General features: G+C 40.9%; 1 protein-coding gene across 1 annotated transcript; it reads right to left on the reverse strand.

Annotated features, from left to right (window-relative positions):
- Positions 1-257: 257 nt before the first annotated feature.
- Positions 258-22,581, reverse strand: gfpt1 (glutamine--fructose-6-phosphate transaminase 1). Its single transcript, XM_018744123.2, has 19 exons — positions 22,511-22,581; positions 17,499-17,606; positions 17,241-17,348; positions 16,356-16,481; positions 16,031-16,089; positions 15,706-15,837; positions 15,547-15,608; positions 14,570-14,649; positions 14,328-14,436; positions 13,839-14,002; positions 12,272-12,367; positions 10,321-10,418; positions 9,969-10,089; positions 8,206-8,363; positions 6,024-6,138; positions 5,396-5,523; positions 3,030-3,197; positions 2,737-2,898; positions 258-2,222 (listed from the first exon to the last, which is right to left on the reverse strand). Exons 1-19 carry the CDS (start codon positions 22,515-22,517, stop codon positions 2,178-2,180), a joined length of 2,046 nt encoding a protein of 681 aa, XP_018599639.1. The 5' UTR covers positions 22,518-22,581; the 3' UTR covers positions 258-2,177.
- Positions 22,582-22,720: the final 139 nt, after the last annotated feature.

A 22,720-nucleotide genomic window follows, 5' to 3' on the forward strand; every position in this document is an offset into this window, starting at 1 on the left:
AGTGTAAAGACAATGGCGGTTTTAAGAATGTGCGTGCATGCTTCTCAGTAACTAGAATATTTACCTTTGTGAGCCGTTACACTGGAGGCCAACTAATTGTATCTGCGCAGTTTCAGTGGGCACCAATATAACTAGAGGGTGGAAAAAAGGCAAAGGAGTTCCTAAATGGACCGTTTTGTTTCTTCTAAACACAGCTTTCAGGCTGGACTGCAAGGAACATCAACCACAACAAAAAATTAAACAAATTTTGTTGTGGAGCAAGTTGACAATTTATTTGCAAGCAAAATCCTGGGTAGAGAACAAGCATAAAGACTTGGCTGTGAACCTTGTGCAGAATGTCCATTTATATACTACTGAAATGTTTTGCTTTATCTAAAGCAGCAACTCCACTATATTCAAACATTGCACTGTTAAACGTACAATATATACAATCTTGTAACCCCTTTCATGCTCTTATCCTCCAATTGCCATCTCTGGAAAGTATAAAGAATCCTTTTTTGGTTTTCGCATTGTCAGTATTTCACCAATGCAATCTGACCATGGCTTAAACAAAAAATCTTGAAAAGAACCATTAAGAATATACAGAGTAGACAATACACTATCACCACAACACCCTATTAAATAAGCTTCTCCCAAAAAAAAGAGTAACACAATGGTCCCACAATTACAATCAAAATTGCTGAGGTGGCAAGGTGTGGACAGGCATGGATTCCAAGGAGTACCGTCTTTCCAGTTATACACAAGGAATTCATTTTACCTGGACTTACTTTTTCCTACATCCAATCATGTTCTAAACTGGAGGTCACAGGAGACACATCTCTTAATACCATCACAAAATATGATTCACCAGCATCTTCACACAAAATAACACTCAACCAAAAGTTCAAAGGAAGTGAAGAGAAGGCTAAGAAGTTTGTCTAACCACTCTTTCCTCATTCCCTGCACCTTCCCCTCCAGTGTTACTGAGACTACAAGTTCTCCTTTCCTCCAATTCGGAAAAGCATTTTTGAATGAAGTATAACTTATAAACTAGCAACAGTTAATTTCTGTAGTGACAGCTGTGTGAACTATCACATGACCATATGAGGAAACAATTACAGAAAGGGAACATAATGACCTCTTAATCACAAACATTGGTGTACTTAGTACACGCTGTAACACCAATTCATTCTTCTGCAAAATGTGTAATGAACTATGTAACAAGAACAATAATGAACTTCAGAGATCAGGAGATCCATAAAGAAAATTGTAGTTCTAATTATATTACAAAAAGAACAGGTTTGGTATAAACAGCTGAGAAAAGCTTTACACCTTAAACCTTTTTTTTTTTAATACTTATTTAGGAGTTGAACAATGATTAATTCTAACAGGCAGAACATTCCATTGTCAATGGCTACATTTTTGACAAAACATTGCTCTCTGAATTCAAATTCATTTTCCCATGGTGAACTGCTTTAGTTTGAGAGTCTATATTTGACCTAAATGTTGTATTTTTGAAAGCAGCAGGAAATAGGTGTTCAGAATTCAGTTTATAACCTTGTGGTACAGAAGCACACCAGTAGAAACAATATGAGAATCCCAAAAATACTACAGCAGTACCCTTTAAAACAACGTAAATACCATGCACAATAACAGAATACAAAATTGCTTTGAAAGATTGGAATGCAGTTGAATTTTTGTGAACAGTTAAACAATTTAACAGAGCAATGGACAATTTCAGCTGCCAAATTAATCCTTCATTATCCCTCCAGGTCTTGGAAAATATACTGGATTGGTTTACTTCCTTAATGAGACACTAAATATAACCTTAAATTAGTCAAAGCACTACTGGATAATGGTTTCCGTTCACTGCAGTCTGAAGCAGCGCTTACCTTCACAAAGACAAAACAACTACAGGAACACCATATGCTCATGAGACTGCCAGCCCATACCTTGCCACCACTGATAAGACAGCACTACAACAGTAATATGGCCTTCACAAATGACTAAGAAGGAAAGAAATAATTTGTCCTGAAAAAATAATATAAATCCCACTAAAAATAGCCATGATAGAATATGCATATAAAACTGGAAATAAATGAAAAATTATTATTTTCTTCTCCCACTTGCATGTGCAACTGCCTGAAGCAAGGCTGTGGATATCTCGATTGAGAAGGCATGAGACTGGTCATTAGTTTTCACTCCACCGTCACAGACTTGGCCAGGTTCCTTGGACAGTCCACCTGGAGCCAGAACAAGAGCAGAGTTGAGATAATCAGAGTTGAGAATTTTGGAGGTTTTGTATTTAGGTGATATTTCGTTGATTTGTGTCTAGGGTCAGGAAAATCAAGGCTTTGTTTGGGAAGGTGATATGCAGACGTCTTCTTACATCAACACTTTCAAGAAGGAAAAGGTCCTCATTGCCACATGCTTATCAATGCTGAGCTAATTAGGGGATTGACAAAAGGCCTTTTCTCATGTACTGTCATTTAATCCGCAGGCTGGGGACAGGCACCTGTTTTCTGTTAATGATGCTGGGGGATGATGCCACAGTAGTGTAAAGCTTGATGAAAAAAATTTTAAGATGTAAACACTGATCATTTTTATTGTCACAACTATGAAATATACTTCATCCCTATATTTCATTTTGGAACTATTTTGTCTCAGTAGAGGCAAGGCCCAATTGTGTGTGCACGTGCGCATGTGACTGTGTAAGAATGGGTGGGGAAAGTACAGGGAAGCCACAAGAGCACTCACATCATAGCCCCTCAGCACAGCCAGGTGAAAGGAGAGCAGCTGTAGGGGGATGACACTCAGGATACCCTGTAGACAGTCCACACAGTGTGGCACCTTGATGGTACGGCTCGAGTTTTTGATGGTCTCGTAGTCATCCTTGTCGCAGATGACAATGGGTCGGCCCTGGAGGGGTCACCAAAGAGCATAATGTAATTTTTTTTTTCTTTTAAAAAAAGACCCCCAAACCCTTCCCAGCCAATACAGCCACAACTACTCTGCCTATCACCCACCTGCTGCAAGTGACCCAGACTCACCTGGCGAGCAACCACTTGCTGAAGGGCGTTCTGGCACTTGGTGTAGGTGTGGTCTCTCATGATGATCATGATGACGGGCATCAGCTTGTCCACCAGTGCCAATGGGCCATGCTTCAGCTCCCCAGCCAAGATACCCTCAGAGTGCATGTACGTGATCTCCTTGATTTTCTGCAAACGCAACAAATTCAGTATCCCAACTACTGCAGTCGCTGCCTTTCTTCAGCTTAGGTACCTTAGAGCACAATAAGCACTGAACATTTAATTATTTTATGTTATAGCAGGTGTCCTTATTGAGAATAAAATACACTGCTTTATGTAGTCTTGTTCTAAAACCAAAAACGGTGATTACTTTTTCCTTTAAGCTGAAGTTACAACTTGTGGGAATTGAAAAGCCAACCTTCCAATCACAAGTGCTGGTATATAACTGTAAACAGCAGATCTAAATTTGGAACTGTTTTCTTAGATGAAAAATTTTTTTGTCTGACTGAACGCACAAGTCAAGATCAAGGACTGTTTCAAATTGAGGTATTTGAATTTTACACCACAGCTCACTTCCTTTAAAGGCCACGTTATTTATTTTGTCACTGTTTTGGCAGAAAAAAAGTGAAAGAACTTAAAAACAAATAAAAAGGCCAAAGGTGTTGACTCAAACTGTTGCAATCACAAATTATCTCCTGCAATCAGAAACAATCAATGATTCATTAACATATGACTCAGACTTTCCACTTGTCCACTTACAAACACATTTCACCTTAAAAGTTACCATCTAACAGTATAGGCAGCGCTTGATTCACTGAAAAAGCGTAATAAAGAAATTTGTTCTCACAGATGAGCAACTGGCTTGGTAATTGGAGCACACAGAATAATCGAGCAAGTTGCTAGCATTCTATACCGTACTTTAACTTGGAAACCATGCAGAATTTGTTTCCATTTGAACGTTGTCAGGACTGCAACACTTCATACCAAAGCTTACAAAACAGTTTAGCTTATGACATAATGGAAAGTTGGTGGGAGACAATTAAATGGCAAATTTAATGCAAATTGCCCAGTTTGGGAAAAGAAGCGATCACACAAATTTAGTGAAAGTATTTCACGTTCAGCCGCTTTTCCGTCATCTAAAAATCACATTCAGCTGTAAATCAGGAATGTGTACATAAGCTTCTTTCCTCAGTTTTGTTAAAGAGTGAAATACACTTGAAAATCAAAGTAATTTTATAACCGTAAACTTAAATTACCATCAGTTTACATTTCTGCATTTGGCAGATGCTTTTCTCCAAAATGACAACTAACTCAATTTAACAAAATAAACTGCTTAAACTGGTAACTGGCTAAAATGACAACCGGAACACTATGGAGAAATCAGACAGATTTTGAAGAAGTTAAAAATATAAAGCTGTAATTACTCAGGTTATGATTTTACTTACTTCAACAAGACAATATGTACTGTTAAGATAAAGCTGTTTTATTCTGTCATAATTGTTTTGACTTTTTAAATGGTATTCTCAGTTGTTGATGCTTAGAGGTAGTTGATGGCACTTTCTGCGAGTCTGGAATTGCCCGTTTTAAGGGTAGTGTTTAAAAGATCTTCTGTGTGACACTGTACTGTATCATTTACAACTAGAAGCGCAAGCATATGCCCGCTATGCTGTTACTTGTAGTACTGATAAAGCTGTGCATCCAGGTTCTCGTTTTTTTGTTACTGGTTCCAGTTGAGTGAGCACATACGTACTGGGCATATACACTGGAGCCATGCTTAGCACTGCATGTGTTTGCTTGAAGATCTCTCACATCATATCACCATTTCCGTTTAATTCTGTTAGATCATGCCAAGACTGAGTGAGGAGTTCAGCAACTGGTCTGTATTCTGTTTTCACTAGAGCTCAGTGATTAACTCACACCAGCACTCAAGATGCGTGACCTTGCCTTGTGTGTTCAAATTATATTTGAGCTCTGGAAGCAGACATAAACCTCATGGCTTGGACTGACTTCAGTTTGGGATTGCTTGATTTGAGCACAGCTGTATATTGCCATTGCTTCAGAAAACCTGTGATCATGTCTATGGCCCTCTTTTCTCCATTATTCTTTTGTTTCTGACATAAAGCTCTAGTATGTGGAACTGTTGGGGTTCTGTATATTACGATTTAGGGAAAAATTATGACTGCTGAAAGTATGACCTCATTTTAATATGTGCAAAAAAAAAAAAAAAATAGTTAGAGAAGCACTGTCTGTATCTTTAATCTGTGTATCAGGAACATCCAGACTTTGAGGAAGCAACGAAGCAGAACAGTTTATTCTGTCTGCCTTGACCCTTTGGTGTCCAAATGTATGCATTGTGTATGTGGTGCAGTGGGCATGGGGGTGCTGACCAGGGCTCCCTCCAGGCACGTAGCATAGTGGTAGCCTCGGCCCATGATGAGCACGCTCTTCTGCTGGTACAGCTCAGCAGCCAGCCGCTGAATCTCATCATCCAGATTCAGCACCTCCCTGATCAAGTCTGTAAGTTGACACACACATACACAGAGAACACGTGCACAGAAACAAGGGCATGAGGGTTACCAGGTAAAGCAGCATGTAATTAAATTCAGCTATTACGCCAAACAAAACCACTCCGATATTTGAATACACTATAGGGCAATGAGACTTTCTCTAGAAATGCTGCTTGTGTCAGAGCCTATAAGACATCTACTATACTGAAGGCTAAAGTCACAGTATAATATGAATACACCAAAAGAACCACATGGTGAATCTACGCTGACCTCAGTGATCGAATATAATTCCAACATTTTTCAGCTCAGAAGAATAGTCCAAGAAAGACAATAGCTCCTCAGCTGCAGCACCACAGCATCATCCCCAGAGACAAAACAGCTGAATAGCAAACAGGACCATGTATTTGTACACCTGTACATGTGGAAGCATTGTGAGAACAAGCCTATGTTTATGTGTACATGCGGAATATTTTGGAACTGAGGCTGTTCATACGAGCGTGTGTGGTACCTGGCAGTGCTCGCAAGCCCTGGATGATCTCCCGACGACGAGGCTGCATGGAGATGCGGTCATCGCACATCAGCAGTGCAAACATGATGAGGGCCACAAACTGACTGGTGTAGGCCTGCAGAAGACAGAGGCAATCACTGAACAAAACTCACCTCGTGCATTCACTTGCAGACAGAACTACACACATAACCCAACAAATACTTTAATTTACCTGCTTATGCCCTGTGTTTATGCCTGAGACATTAGCAGCAACCAAAAGCCTCTTTAGCCCATTATATCTGAAGAGCAGTGTGGTATGTGTAGTTTTGCATGGCCATCAGCGTGTCTGTAGTTTCATTACAATTCCAGCCTAATACACCAGTGGCTAAACATAGGTGTAGAGAGAAGCTCTAGAATGCTCACCCCCAATATCTATGCATAAGTGTTTTGAATGCTATTTTTAAGTGTGTCCCCAGAATACCTAAAAAGAGTCATGCTTGTGACACTCACTAAAACACTTGTAATTAAAGACTCCTAGAGAGATGGTACACAAGAAAACCAATGCACCAAAGGCAAAATATTTTGGTATCCCTTCACCAAGAAAGAACAGTGCTGCACTGAGGTCTCAGCAAGGATACTGTATGTTAGGTTGTTCCACGGAATCCCAGCACCTCATGTTTGCCTCTCAAACCACTCTACTCACACTTGCTTCTGAGCAGACAGAATCAAGAGGGCCCAAAGTGGGTCCCAGGTGGCTTTAATTTGTCCTACTCTGTCAAGCTCTCATTATCTCCCTCATCTGTCATTTGGGCTCTGGAGGAGACGGCAGAGGGAGAAGAAATACACAAAGACAACTCTCCAGACACTGAGCTGCTGCACAATCACTCATCACCATCTGACAATTGAATTCAGCTTATTCGAATGGCCTAGTCTCAGCAAAAAGCCTCTAATGCGTGTAGCAATCCTAGGGGTCCACTGGTCTTCTTGAGCAATTAGTATCCTTTCATTCAATGTCATTAAAAAGCACATAGGAAGAACATTATATTCTTTATACAGAATTCTAATCAAGGAGTAAGCTCAAGGAGCCCTGACCCAAGAGGGAAATAACAGGGCAAGGTGAGATCCAGGCATAGCAGAATCAAGCTTGCACCTTTGGGAGTCAAAGACAGCTGTGCCTTCTGGCATGGACCACATCCCTGACGTATACTCTTGAATTGATGCAGCTGGTGTGTAGCAGGGAGCAATCCAACATTTGCTCCTGTTAGATCATTGCAGCTGTTATGCAGCACCATTAGCCATGGGTAGCTATCTTCATCATCTTCCGGTCCACCTCAGTTCCAAAGATGAGGGGCGGACTTCAAAGTTTAATGAATTTAAAAAGATCAAGGTTTTAAAGCCCTGGTCCCTTGCCCTAGGCTATGTACACTGGTCTGGTAGCAGTTCACCATTCCAGCACATTTATATAATTCTGAGTTTCATGCAAGAGCTATTTGCAAAGATGCCCCTTGAATCTAAAGTCAGCAGGGCCAGCGGCAAATTCCAACAGAAAATATAAAGAATAAGCAACTTGTTACAGCAAGTGGATACAGAGCTCAAAAGAGCTTTACAGCATGTAGGCAAACTTCATTCCAGCACACTTCAGATTTATTTATAACCTTTAATTAGCTGAAACTACTATACAAGGAAACTTACAATGTTAGATAACAAAATTTACAATGTTTGACTCATTTGCAGTGTATTCTCTCTGCATCAATTCAGTGCAAATACCTTGATCAAGGGTATTACAGCAAGAGTGGGATTCAAATTGGCAATCTTTAGATTGCAAGACAACAGACCTAAAGACCACACTGCTGCACATTACAATACACTGTACGCAGGGAGATGAACAGTCAATAATAAAAAAATCATGCAAAATTCTGCCAATGACACTGTCATTCCAGAATACCATACGTGTTTAAAGAAGCACAAGGAGCCATGGCATTCACATGCTCAGGAGCTATGTATGTAACTCCCTACTTGGACAGCACACACCTGTGCCACCCTTGGTTCCTAGACAAGAGGGACATGGACAGAGATTCTTGTGCAGAACTGTGTGACATACCTTTCCAGCACAGCTTAAAAAAAAAAAAAAAAAAAAAAGCTGAAGAGGCGATCTGACAAAGGTGAAAAATGACTTGCTCAGCCATCCCTGTTCTCCCCTCACCTTGGTGCTGGCCACGCCAATTTCAGGTCCTGCATTGATGTGCACGCCACAGTCTGTCTCCCTGGAGATAGAGCTGCCCACAGTGTTGGTGATGCCCACCGTCAGTGCCCCCCTCTCCTTGCAATAGCGCAGGGCCAAAAGGCTGTCTGCTGTTTCTCCTGTGCAGCACATACACCTGATTACCAGTGAACAGAACTGGACACAACTAGACACAAATTAGACATACTATAAAATTCAAAAGAACCTCGTGTTATCACTCATATTGGCTCTAGTAAAGTTTCCCATGGTAAGGGGGGGGCAAGTGGTTATGTGGAAAGAAGGATTTAAAGCTTTATAAGTTAGTGGTTATTTGACCTGATTCTGTATTATTGTAATTTTTTGGGAGGAAGAGTGGCAGTAAGAACGTAATAGAAGAGGAGTGAAAGAATTACAGAGCTAAAGGCTTTACGACAGGCACTAGTTTGGCTTTACTGTCTGGGAGCCATCTGCAAAGAGCCTTGATAGGAACATGAGTTGCTTGTAGACAGATGAAAGCCAGGTGGCGCCAACCTAATTGAGCCTCAAACACACAGTCTCTCCAAATAAAAAGCAGGAAGACAGAAAACCGTAAAGTGTTATAAAGCCAGAATGACCTTATGTCACCTGAGCCAACTTATCTTATCAAAAGAGAAAAAGATATTTAATTCTGAGTCAAGCCAACTGGGAAGCACGCACATCATTCCCTTGGCTGGGCTGAGTGAAAAGATTTAAGGATTTATGAAACTTATCAAGGGTCAGTCTATTAATGGAGGTTATAAAAGTAACATCAGTGTTGTAAATTGTAAAATGGATCTTTGGCCTGATCCGATATTATTTTCTTAAGTTTAGGCAATATTTCTCCAAAATGACTTATAATGTTAAGTTTTTAATGCTAATCAAGGTAAAATGATTTAGCCATTTATACAGGGTGTGTGTGTATATATATTTTTACTAAAATAAATAGACAGTACAAGGGTACGAGAACAAGGAACTACACTACCTATATGCTGTTCGAAACTAAACTGAGCTCTTCATGAAGTTAATGGCAGAATTTTTATCCATATTAATCTGCTGCTTACTTACTCAAGAAAAAACTATAATACTAAAAAGTAAAGAGATCCATAGTCCTTTTGTATAAAAATACAACAAATGAAGTTTAAATAGTTTTGATTAAAAACAGGTATTAGAATGCACAACATACTCAGCTATTCTTGTGCTTTGATCAGGAAAATGATTTGGATTAATCAGGTCTTTATGTACAACAGCAGTTTATTCTATTTCATATGCAACTGAAGTTTTCATTAGCATAAAATTAGTGCAGCTTAGTTTTCTAATTTTTTAAATCATTAAATCCATTTAGAACAAATTAAAAAAATCTTCAAGTCAACACATGATAATTTGATTTTCAACTGTGAAATTTATTTAATAAACATCTTATTCAGTAGAGCTGAACAACTTCTGTTCAGAGTTCCAACTTTACACATTTAAAGAGGAGCCAACAATTCAGTGAGCTTAACTAAGGGTATTGTTGTAGAGCCTCTTTTGTGACTTCAGCCAGCAACATTTAGGCTTTGACTTTTACTACTTCAACTGCTGCAGCTTGTGGGACTCCAACTAGAAACCTTCAAGTCCATGTTGGACTAACTGCTGCTCTAGGGAAGTATTCTATGTGGCTATGTGTAATAGCACCTACCGAGCCAAAAAATACCACACTGTAGCTCAGACAGAACAAGCCTATTTCTCACCTGACTGGCTGATGAAAAAGCAGACATCATCCCGAAAGACAGGGGTGTTCCTATCCAGGAAGTCACTTGCCAGCTCCACCATAACTGGAAGCTCAGTCAGCTCCTCCAGTACCTGACGTGTCTGAAATGGAGAATGTCTACTGGTTATCCACAATGCCCCACACCACCAGCATCTTACAGGCTCAAAAGACTGTGCACATAGATACAAGTACTATTATAATAAACAAACAAGAAACTGGCACACAAATGAGTCTATGGTATCAGACTATACAGATGTGCAGGACACAAAAGAGAAAAACAGATTACATGAACTGATATTAGGGATCTCAAGGGTAATGGTAGAGGTACTCACCGCCACTCCAGCATGGTAACTAGTCCCACAAGCAATGAGGATGAGTCTTCGGCATCTCTGGATCTCCTTGATGTGGTCCTTCAGCCCACCCAGTATCACTGTTAGACATGATTACTGATTCACATCAATGTAACGCTGATATTTACAGAATTTTTCCAGTACAGCGTATTTGCCACTAATAGGGTAAAAAATGTACAGGTAAGTCACAAAACTTGACATCACGTTCCCTTGTGCTTGTTTTACAGCAAAAATATTCAAAGGTAGCAAAATAATTCCATTCATGATAATTATGAGTAAACTGAGCATGTTTACAGATCTCTTAAAATGATAAGTTTTAAAGACAAACCAGAGGATTTCAGGAAAAAAATCGATACATGTCTTGAGAAATACACATTCTTTTTGTCTGGGAAATAACTCTGAGAACTAGCAAAAACTTGAAGCTACAATAATGGGTATGATGATTACAGCTGCTTATTTGGTTTACAGTTTTTCACATATCCAGTTGGAGATCTTTCACACCATTTATCATTAATTGGCCCAGATTTTCATGCATCTGGTCTGACACACCCAGTCTGGGCCTGTGACAATTGGCCTGGCACAATAAACTGAGCCTTGATTTGAAAACTGCGACAAGAGGCTGTGCGTGCGAGAAAGTGAGACTCACTGCTTTGTGGGAAACGTACCTACACTCTCCGTTGCCTTCTGACAACTGACAATCTCCCTTTCCTCCTGATGTGCTTGAGGTTGCATTTGTGCTTTAATTTGCTAAATATTAAGTGTGACATTTTGCCTTTATCGTCCCCAAATTAGTTCAGAGCACTGTATCATAGTAAGTTTACTTCATGATATTATTGAGCATTTTTTAAAAAAAAAAAATGTTATTCGGGAGAAACATTGCAGGGGAAACTCAATTTTATAAAGAGACTGATACGGTTGTAGTTTGCACAATCACCAAAATGTGTTTGAAAAGCATAGCAGTAGAGGAGTATAAGCCTGTGGCAGTTTGTGCGACTAAGCTGTGGTTCTCTGAGCATTGCCAGGGTACACCTCCCTGTCGTTCCAAAGTGACCTGCTCCGAGTCATGTGCCCAACACACAAAAAAGGAGCACCCAGTACTGCATGTTTTTCTACTTCAGCTGCTGCAGCAATGTGTAGTAAACTATTCACAATTACATCATATGTTCCCAATATAAAACTTAGCAGATGATATTTTTTCTGAGAAAGGAGGCCTCTTTTCTTTCTCTGTATGTGCTTCCAGTGGTTCTGTGACAGATGATGTATCAGTGACTACAGACTTAATCAGTTTGATGTCAATGCAAAACCCAGGAAAATGCTAAAGTCCGCCTTGATTTTTTGATTACAAATCTAAACTGGTCCTGGGAAGCCAGTTTATCGCAAACATCATAATTAGTTTAAACTAAACTAAACTCATTTAAACTACTCCACATAAGCATTACAGTCATCTTTATACAAGCCTTCATCTGATCATTGCTGAGAATATATATCTAAAATTTTACCAGGTACCTGGATGACAGAGTGTTCTAGAACAAAACAGCTTTACTATAAACCTTAAAAAGTTTCATGCAGCCTTGATGTCTTTAATGCTTATGTGGAGTAGTTTAAATGAGTCTTGATGTGTTCTGAGGCTCCAGGTCTCTGTTGAACTAATTATGATGTTTGCGATAAACTGGCTTCCCAGGACCAGTTTTGATCTGTAATCATAAAAACAAGGCGGACTTTAGCATTTTCCTGGGTTTTGTATGGACACCTTGATGATGAATGTTTGGTGGATTCTTTTTCATAATAATGGCTCTTGGATGTGTGACAACAATGAAGTCATTACAATTCTTGACATTTGTAGAGCAGAGACTTAAAACTTTCAACCTTAACAAAACTGACAATGTATTGTAATTTCACTGCAAGTGGATTTTCTATATGTCTCTGATCATACCACTGTTGTCATCAAAGTTGACCCTTCCTCTCATGGTGTTGATGACAGACTCTGGCTGCTCAAAGATCTCCTTCTGCATGAAGCTGCTGAAATTTCCTGAAAGAGATCACAAGCCATGAGAAGTCCACTACATTTCAGAGAACTGTGGAGATCTACATTAAGAGGTATTGAAAGTTAGATGAAGTAGTTCCAAGTGTATTAAACTGTGGAGGCAGGTCTGATGGATGGCAAAAGGGAAGGAAAAGAAAAGGTGATAAAATCATATGGTAATTTAATGGACAGTTGTGGGATGTCATGACTATGAAAGATGACACAGGTTAGGGTGGATTCAAATTCTTTCCAATTAAACTGATTAGATAAATTTGTCATTGAAACTCAAATGCCATCTAGTATCTTCTCTTCAAACTTTCTTTTAAAACTTCAGATAAAAAGAATAAATAAGGTCAGATGTTTCCAGTCTGACTGTTAATTTAAAGATTATGCCAGTTAATTCCAGAAATAATAAACAAGCAAAGGCACTTAACAGTCAAGATACGAGTTGTGCATGCAGCCTCCAATTTTAATTTAGGTCATATGAATTAGGTTACTTTAGGAGAGAGGGGCTTGAATGGATCACAGTGACCAAATACCACGAGCCCAGCCAACTTAAAAGACAAACAGAGCCCTCTACTGGCTAACAAAGAAACAGACTGGATAGGCCTATCAGAAAGAGAAAGTTTCTCAATTAATAATGGGGGTGTGTTATTTTTGAAATACACCCACCCCCTTTCTAAACAGAAAAAATATTTGCAGCGCAGCCTGTAGTAGTAGTCCTGGTAGGCAGAGTAAATGCCATTGAATCAAACTGCATTCACAGTGACCACTCATCTGGCCTTAATGGTAAGCGAGGGTATGGAAGTGGTTTAATGTTACTGTCTTCAGTGCATGTCTTTGGGATACAACTACAGAGAGGACATGCAAACTCTACACACCCTGAGCTAGATTCAAACATATACGTCCGAATACACAGCTCAGGGCACTGTGCCACCATACCCTAGCATGGTGCCTGCTGGTTTTTGCATAAACAGAGGCTATACTTTGCCTTGATTTACCTGATCATACAATTACACTATGGTACCAGTGCAACTACTCAAACAACACTGGACTGTAACTTGAACACTCTATAATTTATACTTGTTTTATAAAAAACAAAAATGACACTTCATCTATGGTTATGATGAATAAACAAACTACATCATTTAGACTTAATGTAACTTTAAAATGTAATACTGTCATTCAAACAGGATTAGACAAAAAACAGCCTAGATAATGAGTCCCTGGGATCAATGCCATTACCGTCACTGTGTGTAAAAAAAAAAAGAAAAAAAAAAAACACACCTTTAAACCTTTAATCCAACATTATAGCATTATGTGTTTACTACTAGAGAATAATTAGTAATCTGTAGTTCTGTGGTAAAAGAAAACATGTTTGTTGGGGGGAGTATAACTTCTGGAGGCATTGCGCTGCTCTGATTATCATCAAAATACAGAGCCTCTCTGACCACACTACTGTTCTACCCCAACATACCCTTCATGATCTGCTGCAGCTCCATTTGCAGTGTCTGGATGGCACGTGCAGGATGGTCGCCAGCTGTGCGCTTGATGCGGTGGATGGACAGACGTCCATCCATCACTGCAGCAACATCGTCATCTTCCAGGAAGATGACACGATTGGTGTGTTCAATCACCGCACTGCCAGAGCAACGCAGGGTTATGGGGAACATGGGAGAATTACCACAAAGATCAAACATTCTGCTCTATCTTACAAAATGTACTTAAATTCAACAGCTGGCCCTTACTACTTGGAGGTTTTTTGCTTCACTCTGGGGAATGAGTGGGAACCAATTTTGTCATTTTTTAAGACACTGTGTTTCATAGTAAGTGGATGTACTTTTCAATGTCTGTCCATGGTGCCAGTTCAATCAATGCTGCAGTCTTTCTATCACACACAACAAAACTAACATCACCAGCTACCACCAAAATCAGGAGGAAAAGTGACAGTGAAAGAGGGACTGACCTGGCATCAGAGGCAAAGTAGTACTCAACAGCCTTCTCATCTACAGGGAAGAGGCAAGTATCCTGATCCATCCTGGGCAGGGTGGAGCAGCTTTTCTTGTCTTTACCAGCTGACAGTAAGAGGGAACATCAGAGGTTAGCACTGACCCAGTCCTGACCAGAATGAGAGACACAAGTCTCCCTTTCCTGGTGTCAGTCTTCATTTAACCTGTGTTTATGCTTCCAGAGAGAACAGTGACTCACAGGAGCGGTACAACACAGGAATGTGATCTGTAGACAGCTTGTGGTCACTACGCACTCCGATCAGCAAGGGGCCCCCTCTCCTGAATACACACAAACACATTACTACACGAACTAAACCAGCCTGAGTCTATTCTCAAATAGAAGTTTCACAAATACAGTAGTCCACCCTTATCCACGGATTCGCTTTCCGCAGTTTCAGTTACCCATGGTCAACCGTGGTCCAAAAATATTAAATGGAAAATGCCAGAAATGAACAATTCATAAGTTTTAAATTGCCCGCCATTCTGAGTAGCATGATGAAGTCTTGCGTCGTCCCGCACAGGACGTGAATCATCCCTTTGTCCAGCCTTATCCACCTTGTGTACACTACCCGCCCATTAGTCGCTGTCTCGGTTATCAGATCGACTGTTGCAGTATCGCAGTGTTTGTGCTCAAGTAGCCTCAATTTTTTTTTTTTTTTTTTAAAAACAATACTTAATGAGGACCTGGGAATTGGTCCTTAGTTTTCTTTCTTCTTCTTCTGTATAGGAAAAACCATAGCAGATATAGGGTTCAGCAATATCCACGGTTTCAGGCATCTGCTGGGGGTTTTGGAATATATCCCCCATGGATAAAGGGGGACTACGGTACTAACTGTAGCACGAATATTTGCTGTCAGGATTCTCCAGAACTCTGTACCAGTTTATTTTCGCTGCACGGAGATGATATAGTAGTAATAATAACAACAACATTACTTAGCCTAACCTGATTTCATTCAAAGTGACCCAAACTAATTAATTTATACAGCTAGGCAGTTAACTGCAAGTAGTTTGCGCAAAAGCAGCAATAACCTTGAAATGAATTTGAACTAGCAACCTTCATGTTACCACAAGTCCACATCCTTAATACCTGTGTAACATACTATGACTATAATTTTTATTATTTCAAGTCAGAAGAGAAGCATCATCAGATGTGCTGGAGGAAAGAGAGAAGTGCACCTGGTGCCAACTGCCTCGCCAGGGAAATGGATGCTTTTGAAGACGAGCGCAAAGGCCCCTTCCTGAAAGAAAAGAGAGCACAGTGGTCAAATTGCAACACCTAAATCCAAGGAGGACATTGGTCTACATGTCATGTGTATCAAAATGACTGGCCCCTACCAACTGCTGAATTACTCTCTCCACCAGAGTAGCAAAGCTAATGTCGCTTTCCCGGTTGTCATACATGTACTTCACCAGCTTGGCAATGGTCTCTGTGTCTGTCTCTGATTCAAACTCATAGCCTTTGCTTTCCTGCACAAGGGAACCAAGTGAAACAAACATCATCATGAAGAAAGCATCCACTTTTGAGACAACAGTCATCAGTTCATTTGCTGTCACAAATCTGGATAAAACCACTAAATATGCTCCAAGTAACACTCACTGAGTAACGTTTGCTAAGAGCTCTAGGTTTAAACAGAGAAAGGTGTCATGTTTTCACACTCACCAGGAACTTCTTCAGGTCATTGTAGTTGGTGATAATTCCATTGTGAATCACAATGAATTCTGTGGATTAAAGAAGCAAAAATAAAATACAAGGAAAAGTTCAGAAGGTACAGCTTGTGCCTTCTCCCAATTAGATATCCTCTAATTACCTTTAAATAAGCAAGTCTGACCATGCTGCTTCCTGCTCTAGATTTAACGCTGACAGTGTCATGTTAGCATAGAAATAAAACACTACAGACTACAAAATGGGTTTCCTCCTGGGCAATTTGGTCACTGTGAAAGAGAAATCAATTGGCCACTGCAGGTACTGGGGGTGCACCACTGACCGTTGTCCTTGCCAGATCTCTGTGGGTGGCTGTTGAGTGGACTTGGGGCACCGTGAGTGGCCCAGCGGGTGTGGGCAATGCCCAAGTGAACGTCAAACTCGACATCCAGGTCAATATCTTCCTGCTCTGTGGGGATGCAGACACATAAAGCAGTCATGGGCAGGCAGAGAACTCAAAGTTGCCTTGTCTTTACTCTTTGTTCAAATCAGAACAGATTTTAACCTTGTGATGGAAACAGGCAGTGACAACTGTTCACAGACCTCTTAAACATTCTTGTATTCTGCACTGAATCGTTGTTATATTATTAGTTTGTTAAGATAATTCCATGCATTAAAACTTCTACCTTTTATTGGTTATTCATGTAGAGGTAATATAATACATAAGTAATTATTGCCTTCATGTGGTGTGTCTAACATATTAAGGGATAACATTCAAAATAATTTGAAGTATTATTCGAAACCATATGTATAGACCTACCACAGCTTATATTTTATATCACCCAATCAGAACAAGCCTAGCATATGACCCAGGCTCTTGTTCGCACGTTTTGTAGTGCTCAATATTAATGGAGTTTTTAAATTTTTTCTTATTTGATTTGCATTTTTCAGCAGCATACATATAAGTATACGTATGTTTTCGAAAAATATTGTGCTCACACAGACAGACACAGAGTATTAAAAAAACGTCAGGAACACCGGATTTCTGCGCAATGGACATTTCCTGCTCCCATGTAGCGCTCTGTTCCGAGGGTGGACTGTAACCTGTATATCAGTAGGTATATCTGAATTCCGAGTTTTAGAACAAAGGTTAACTACAACCTGAAATAAACAGGAGGTGGATGAACACTACACCTCACAGAGACACACACGCACACACAGGACTTACTGTGGATCTCCTCATCAAGGGCTTTCACTTTCCCACGCTGCTTTATCAGGTGAATGGACTTGGCATTGATTTCCCATTCTTTGCTGTTCCCGCCATCAATGCCCACACCTGGAAACAGGAAGATATGAAAATGACCATCTCTGCTGAGACCCAGAGAGATATGCGATGATGATGACCTCATCACCACTCCCAAATACCAAAGCAAACAAGGAACTTGTTATGACCTGGTGGCCTATTAACCATGGCTAACTGACCCACCTGCAGAATCGTATCCCCGATATTCCAGCCGCTGCAGGCCCTTAATAAGGATCTCCAGGATCTCACGGCGAGTCCGTGGCACGTGGTAGTTGAGATAAGCAAAGATTCCTAAAGAAAAGGATGAAAGGTCATGAGTGTAAAAAACATAAAAACAAAGAAGTTAAAGGTAGGTGCCTTCACAGAAAAACTGCAAGTGTACACTGAATGCAAAAATGTCCAAATCCAAGATGGCACCGCAAATGGCTGCCTCAGTGTGGTGCTCGCCACTACTTTTGTTGTTTTTGCTTGTTTGTCCTGTTTTCAGTGACTCTTCTCCAACCAGTTTTACTGGACACTTTAGTCAGAGCAGCAGCACTTCTATACAAGCGCTCCATGCGGCGGAGATGGGGGAAGCTCCGACATCACGGCTTCAGGACCTCGCTGCCGAGAATTCGTCTGGCAAACCTCCGCTCCCTTGCCAATAAAACAGATGAATACTGCTCCTCACCCGAATAAACAAGGACTTTTCCAACTCCGCCGCTCTGTGCTTCACGGAAACCTGGCTAAGCGCAGCCATCCCGGACAGTGCACTACATGCGCCGGGTTTTCAGCTGTTCAGAGCGGACCGCATTGCAGAGTCAACAGGCAAAACGAGAGGCACTCCGGGTGCTCCGGTTTTCTCCCACAGTCCAAAGACATGCTGTTCAAGTTCCCCCATAGTGTGTGAGTGACAGACAGAGTGTGTTTCACTGATGTATGGATGAGTGACCCATTGTAAGTAGTGTATCTAGCAGTGTAAGTCACTGCAGTGAATAAGGTGTGTGGGCTGATAACACTACATAGTAACTGTTGGAAGGTGCTTTGGAGAAAAGTGTCTGCTAAATAAATAAATGTAAATGTAGAACAACCTGGAGCTGAACACGCTCACAACAGTGGAGATGACTGTGGACTTCAGGAGGAACCTTCCTGTACCTATATGGGGACACCTATATTGACCTGATTGTGAAAAAAGCCAAACAGCAGATGTACTTCCTCTGCCAACTGAAGAAGTTCAAGCTGCCACAGGACCTGCTGATCTGGTTCTACTCAGCTGTCACTGAGGCTGTCCTGTGCACTGCGGTTACTGTCTGGTTTGCATCGGCTACCAAACCGGACAAAATTAGGCTGAAAAGGACAGTCACGACAGCTGACAGAATCATTGGTTCACCCCCATCTACCCTTCAGGCTTCAGGTCTTGTACGAGATAAGAACGAGGAAGCGGGCAGGCAAAATGATCACTGATCCCACACACCCCGGGCACAAACTCTTCACATTTCTCCCCTCCGGCAGGCGTTACAGAGCACTGTCTGCCAGAACAACAAGACGCAAGAATGGGTTTTTCCCCTCGGCCATCAACCTCATGAACAGTTACACTCCTCTTCAGGTCTACTATGAGTACAATATATACCATCATTTTTGTAATTTGTATTTTTTTTGTTTTTATGTCCAAGCGCTATGGCTCCAAGAGAGGCCTCACGCACACAGCACTTTAAGATGGCAATTACTGATTACGAATAATTAAAAACTCAAAAGCCAGGGCCAAGAGAAGGCAGTGAGAGCAGCCCAAAAAACAGCAATCATTCTTTCCATACGCAGTGCAAGGAAGGTTAGAAGTCTTGTGCTGTAAGGTCAAAATGAAAGGTGTTAAGGGCTCAGCTCGGAATACTTTTCACACACTTAGAAAGTAGTCTCTGAAATACTATTAAGATGCTTTGACTTCCAACAAGTCTAACAAGACTGGTAAGCCAGTTCAAAACAAATGGAACAATGTATGAAACTACCACCTTCATCAGAATATAGGGTTTAGGAGTATCAGCATTTTCATACGGTTATTAAAAATAAACCAGAATGCTCTCTTTAATGCAAAGGCTGCATGCAATATGGGTGTGAGTTATGAATTTTTAAAAATATAAACTTTTCCTGTTAATTTATATTTGCTTCGGGTTTTTTCCTCCCCACTTATCCGTTTTCTAAAAATGTCAGCCTGTTGTGGACTGAAATCGACCTACATTGCTGCATCCAGCTGTTAGCTGGCAGAAAATGTACCCAAACATTATTACAGTATGGGACCGAGCGAGTACATTTAACTTATTCCCAGTTTTTACAGCTCATGTCTGATGTTCCAGAGTGCTTTTGCTCAATAACAAGATGAGGAATGCTGTCCAATCACTGGCATGGAAAAGAAGTTTTTTTTTTTTTTAAACCTTACTTTCATTTGTTTTGAATTTTATTGTAGCTCATATGTTAAAGACTTAAGGATGTCTTATACCTATATCCAGGATTTTTAAAGAGCCTAACACATAAGAGAGAGGTTTCTGCTTATCAAAATTTTATGGCTTGTTCAGATAAAGTTTAACGTGGCCAGAAGCTGAGGAGCACTGGACGTGCTTATGGGATGAATCAATCAGCAACAGGGATTGAACAGAAGGATTTGGAAATTACAGATTTTATTTTCAGAAAATTAAAACAGTAATTTTTACAAAGTGAGTTTATAAAATCTTGATTTATGTCAGATTCTTAAAAACCTTACCTAAAAATAAAGGGGAAAGCTTTATTGATTCTATTGACTGTGAATTGTAAAATTGAGTTAGAAACAGATCAAATAGGAGCTAGCACATTTTAAAGGGGCAGCTTGAAGCGTAGTGCTGCAGCCTTTGGACCCAAAGCTCACACATTCAAATCTCCCTCTGGTTGTAGTACCCTTCAGCAAGGTACTTACCCTAAATTGCTCCAGCAGAAGTCACCCGGCTGTAGAAATGGGTAAATAATTGTAGGTAGATTAACATTGTAAGTCGCTTTGGAGAAAAGTGTCAGCTAAATAAGTAAATGTAAAGCATTCTTCCATATCAAGAGTGATGTCTTTTATACATATTTGAGAGATCAACTTATTGTACTTGACCAGTTCATCACATAACCTTCTGCAACTTTGTATTTCTTAACATACATTTTCTATTACTGAAACTGCCTCTGCTCCATATTGTCATTTTATTTCTTTCAGGTAAAGTTTAGGTATGATTTACTACCCAGTACAGTATTTTTTTTTTCTTGAAGGCTGAGTAGTTTACATTAACACAAATACTGAAACATATGCCCAAACGCTGCAGTTAGTAATTACTAAAAAATCATCAATGTGTGTAGCTAACACATGAGGTGGTTCTTGCCTTCTTTTCTTTAATTTCATCATTTATAGAACACTGAGATAATCAAGGATGTTCTCTGCATATGTTGTCTACACTAAATGTTTCAGAAATACACTCGACCAGCACAAAAACACAGTGAAACCAGTTACAATTCTTTCATTGCAAGCATTACTGTACAATATAGATAGCAGATTTATTGAAAATACACACAGACTACATGGGACATGGTAAGTGAATTTACCAATTACCATCCTACACCCTGCTGGTAAGACACAGTGGTTCAAAAAAAGCTTTCAAGAAACACCTTCCAGCAGAAATCCACCACAAAGGACCTGTGCCGTCAGCTCGCACGCACGAATGAGGAAAGGAAGGCAAGTCCTGAACTTCTAGTGCTGCGACTCCAGTCTTTCAACCACTTTAAATTAGCTGCAAATACAGACCGCAGTGTATGAATGGTGATGCTGGGCCTGCTTCTGGTGCAGGCAAATGTAGACAGAGCTCCAATTGTGAACATGGAAGGGGTGGCCAAGTTAAAGTGGACAAACACAAGGGCCTGCTTTGTTGAGGAGCAGAAAGACGGACGTGAAGGTGGACGGGCCCCAGAGAGCACGGTGGAGGGTGGGGCCCTAAAAAGAATCTAATTTACTTTCAATAAACATATCTCCAGAAGGTTAGAATCACGTCAGAATGCAGAAAAGGGAATCTGGCTCTACCAGCACGTAAGATGAGGGAAGGCTTTGTCCCCCCCCCTTGGGTAAACAGTCCACACCCACTAACAGCGGTACCACGGACAGCATTTAGGAAGGGCGTGCAAACATAATGAATTAACAAGCCATCCATACACACTTTCTGTAGTTTTTGCCCCACTGCCTTTCAACATGTCCTGGTGGTGGGTGGGTGTAGATCTGCAGTAATGGAGAAAGAATCAATACTCCCAGTGTGAAGACTGAGCGCCATGCAGGTTGACAGCCCGGCTATACAGCAGAAAAGTTTTCCTTCTGAGCAAGTTCAAAACTAAATCTCAAATCCCACCACATATAATAGTAACAATTACACACACGTTCTAATACTCCAGTTGCTGAACTTGTACTGCCACAACTCACGATCACAACAACTTTCACTCCGACGGAGAGAGAATTGCTGCCGCTTTGGCTACCACCATTCCTACCAGTCCATACTCTGTCCCTCTGTCCTCGCCATCCTCTTTTGAGTTTGAACCCACAAGTCCTCTAGGAGCCCCTGGATACAGCAAGGACCGGGGAGACTTGCAGCACTGTCACCTCAGAGTGAACAAAGAAAGCATACACCACACCTACAGTACAGGAGACTAGCTGGGCACCTCTCTGTCTCTCCCTAAGAGAAAACACTCCACTCACTGTGTTGCTGTGTGTGGAGCTTATGAGGCACTCAGTGAGTGAGTGAACGAGGGAAACGAGACACTGTGTGTATATGTCGTGTGTGTGTCCATTTATATGCACACACACACGATGATGACATGATCATGATGAAAAGAGGCAGCGCCGGCGGCGTGTGCTGCTCGAGCTTCAGCACGTGCTGTATCTCACACGTTCCTGCCGACCTGATGTTGAAAAACGTGCTTGAGAGAGCACAGCGCCAAGAGGTGTGGATAATGAGGTAAAATGAGGGCAGTAACACAAGCAGTACTAGGACACGCCACCACCCCCCGCCAGACGAGCTAGTCCCCTAGCCTAGGGCTAGCCAAGACAAACCTCCAGTCGCCTCACCCCTAGTATTTTATCATATCATAACTGAAGAGCACACGAACGCTTTCTAAAAAATATATATACGTTCAAAGCGAAGGAATACATATTTACGTATAAACGTTACACTCACCGCACATGTCTATGTCTCTCAGCTTCCAAGTGAAAATCTGCTCTTCCTCTGCATGACTGTAGCACGCAAGCCCCGCCTTCCCCACCTCGATTGGACAACGGTCAGCTCGCGGCTTCGCCAGGTGGTCTCCGATTGGCAGGGGAAGCTGTCGTTCCGCTCACTACCTGCCAACGAAGGCAGTTTGGACGTGGCAGCAGGATGTGCACGTCC

Source organism: Scleropages formosus, chromosome 12, assembly GCF_900964775.1.
Source record: "Scleropages formosus chromosome 12, fSclFor1.1, whole genome shotgun sequence".
NCBI classification, from domain to species: Eukaryota; Metazoa; Chordata; class Actinopteri; order Osteoglossiformes; family Osteoglossidae; genus Scleropages; species Scleropages formosus.

Excerpts from the sequence above, each read along its gene's own strand:
- gfpt1 (XM_018744123.2), bottom strand. Across the intron at positions 17,349-17,498 it reads TCGGGGATACGATTCTGCAG|GTGTGGGCATTGATGGCGGG; the intron begins GTGGGTCAGTTA and ends TCCTGTTTCCAG. Across the intron at positions 14,437-14,569 it reads TCCTGTGTTGTACCGCTCCT|CTGGTAAAGACAAGAAAAGC; the intron begins GTGAGTCACTGT and ends TCTTACTGTCAG.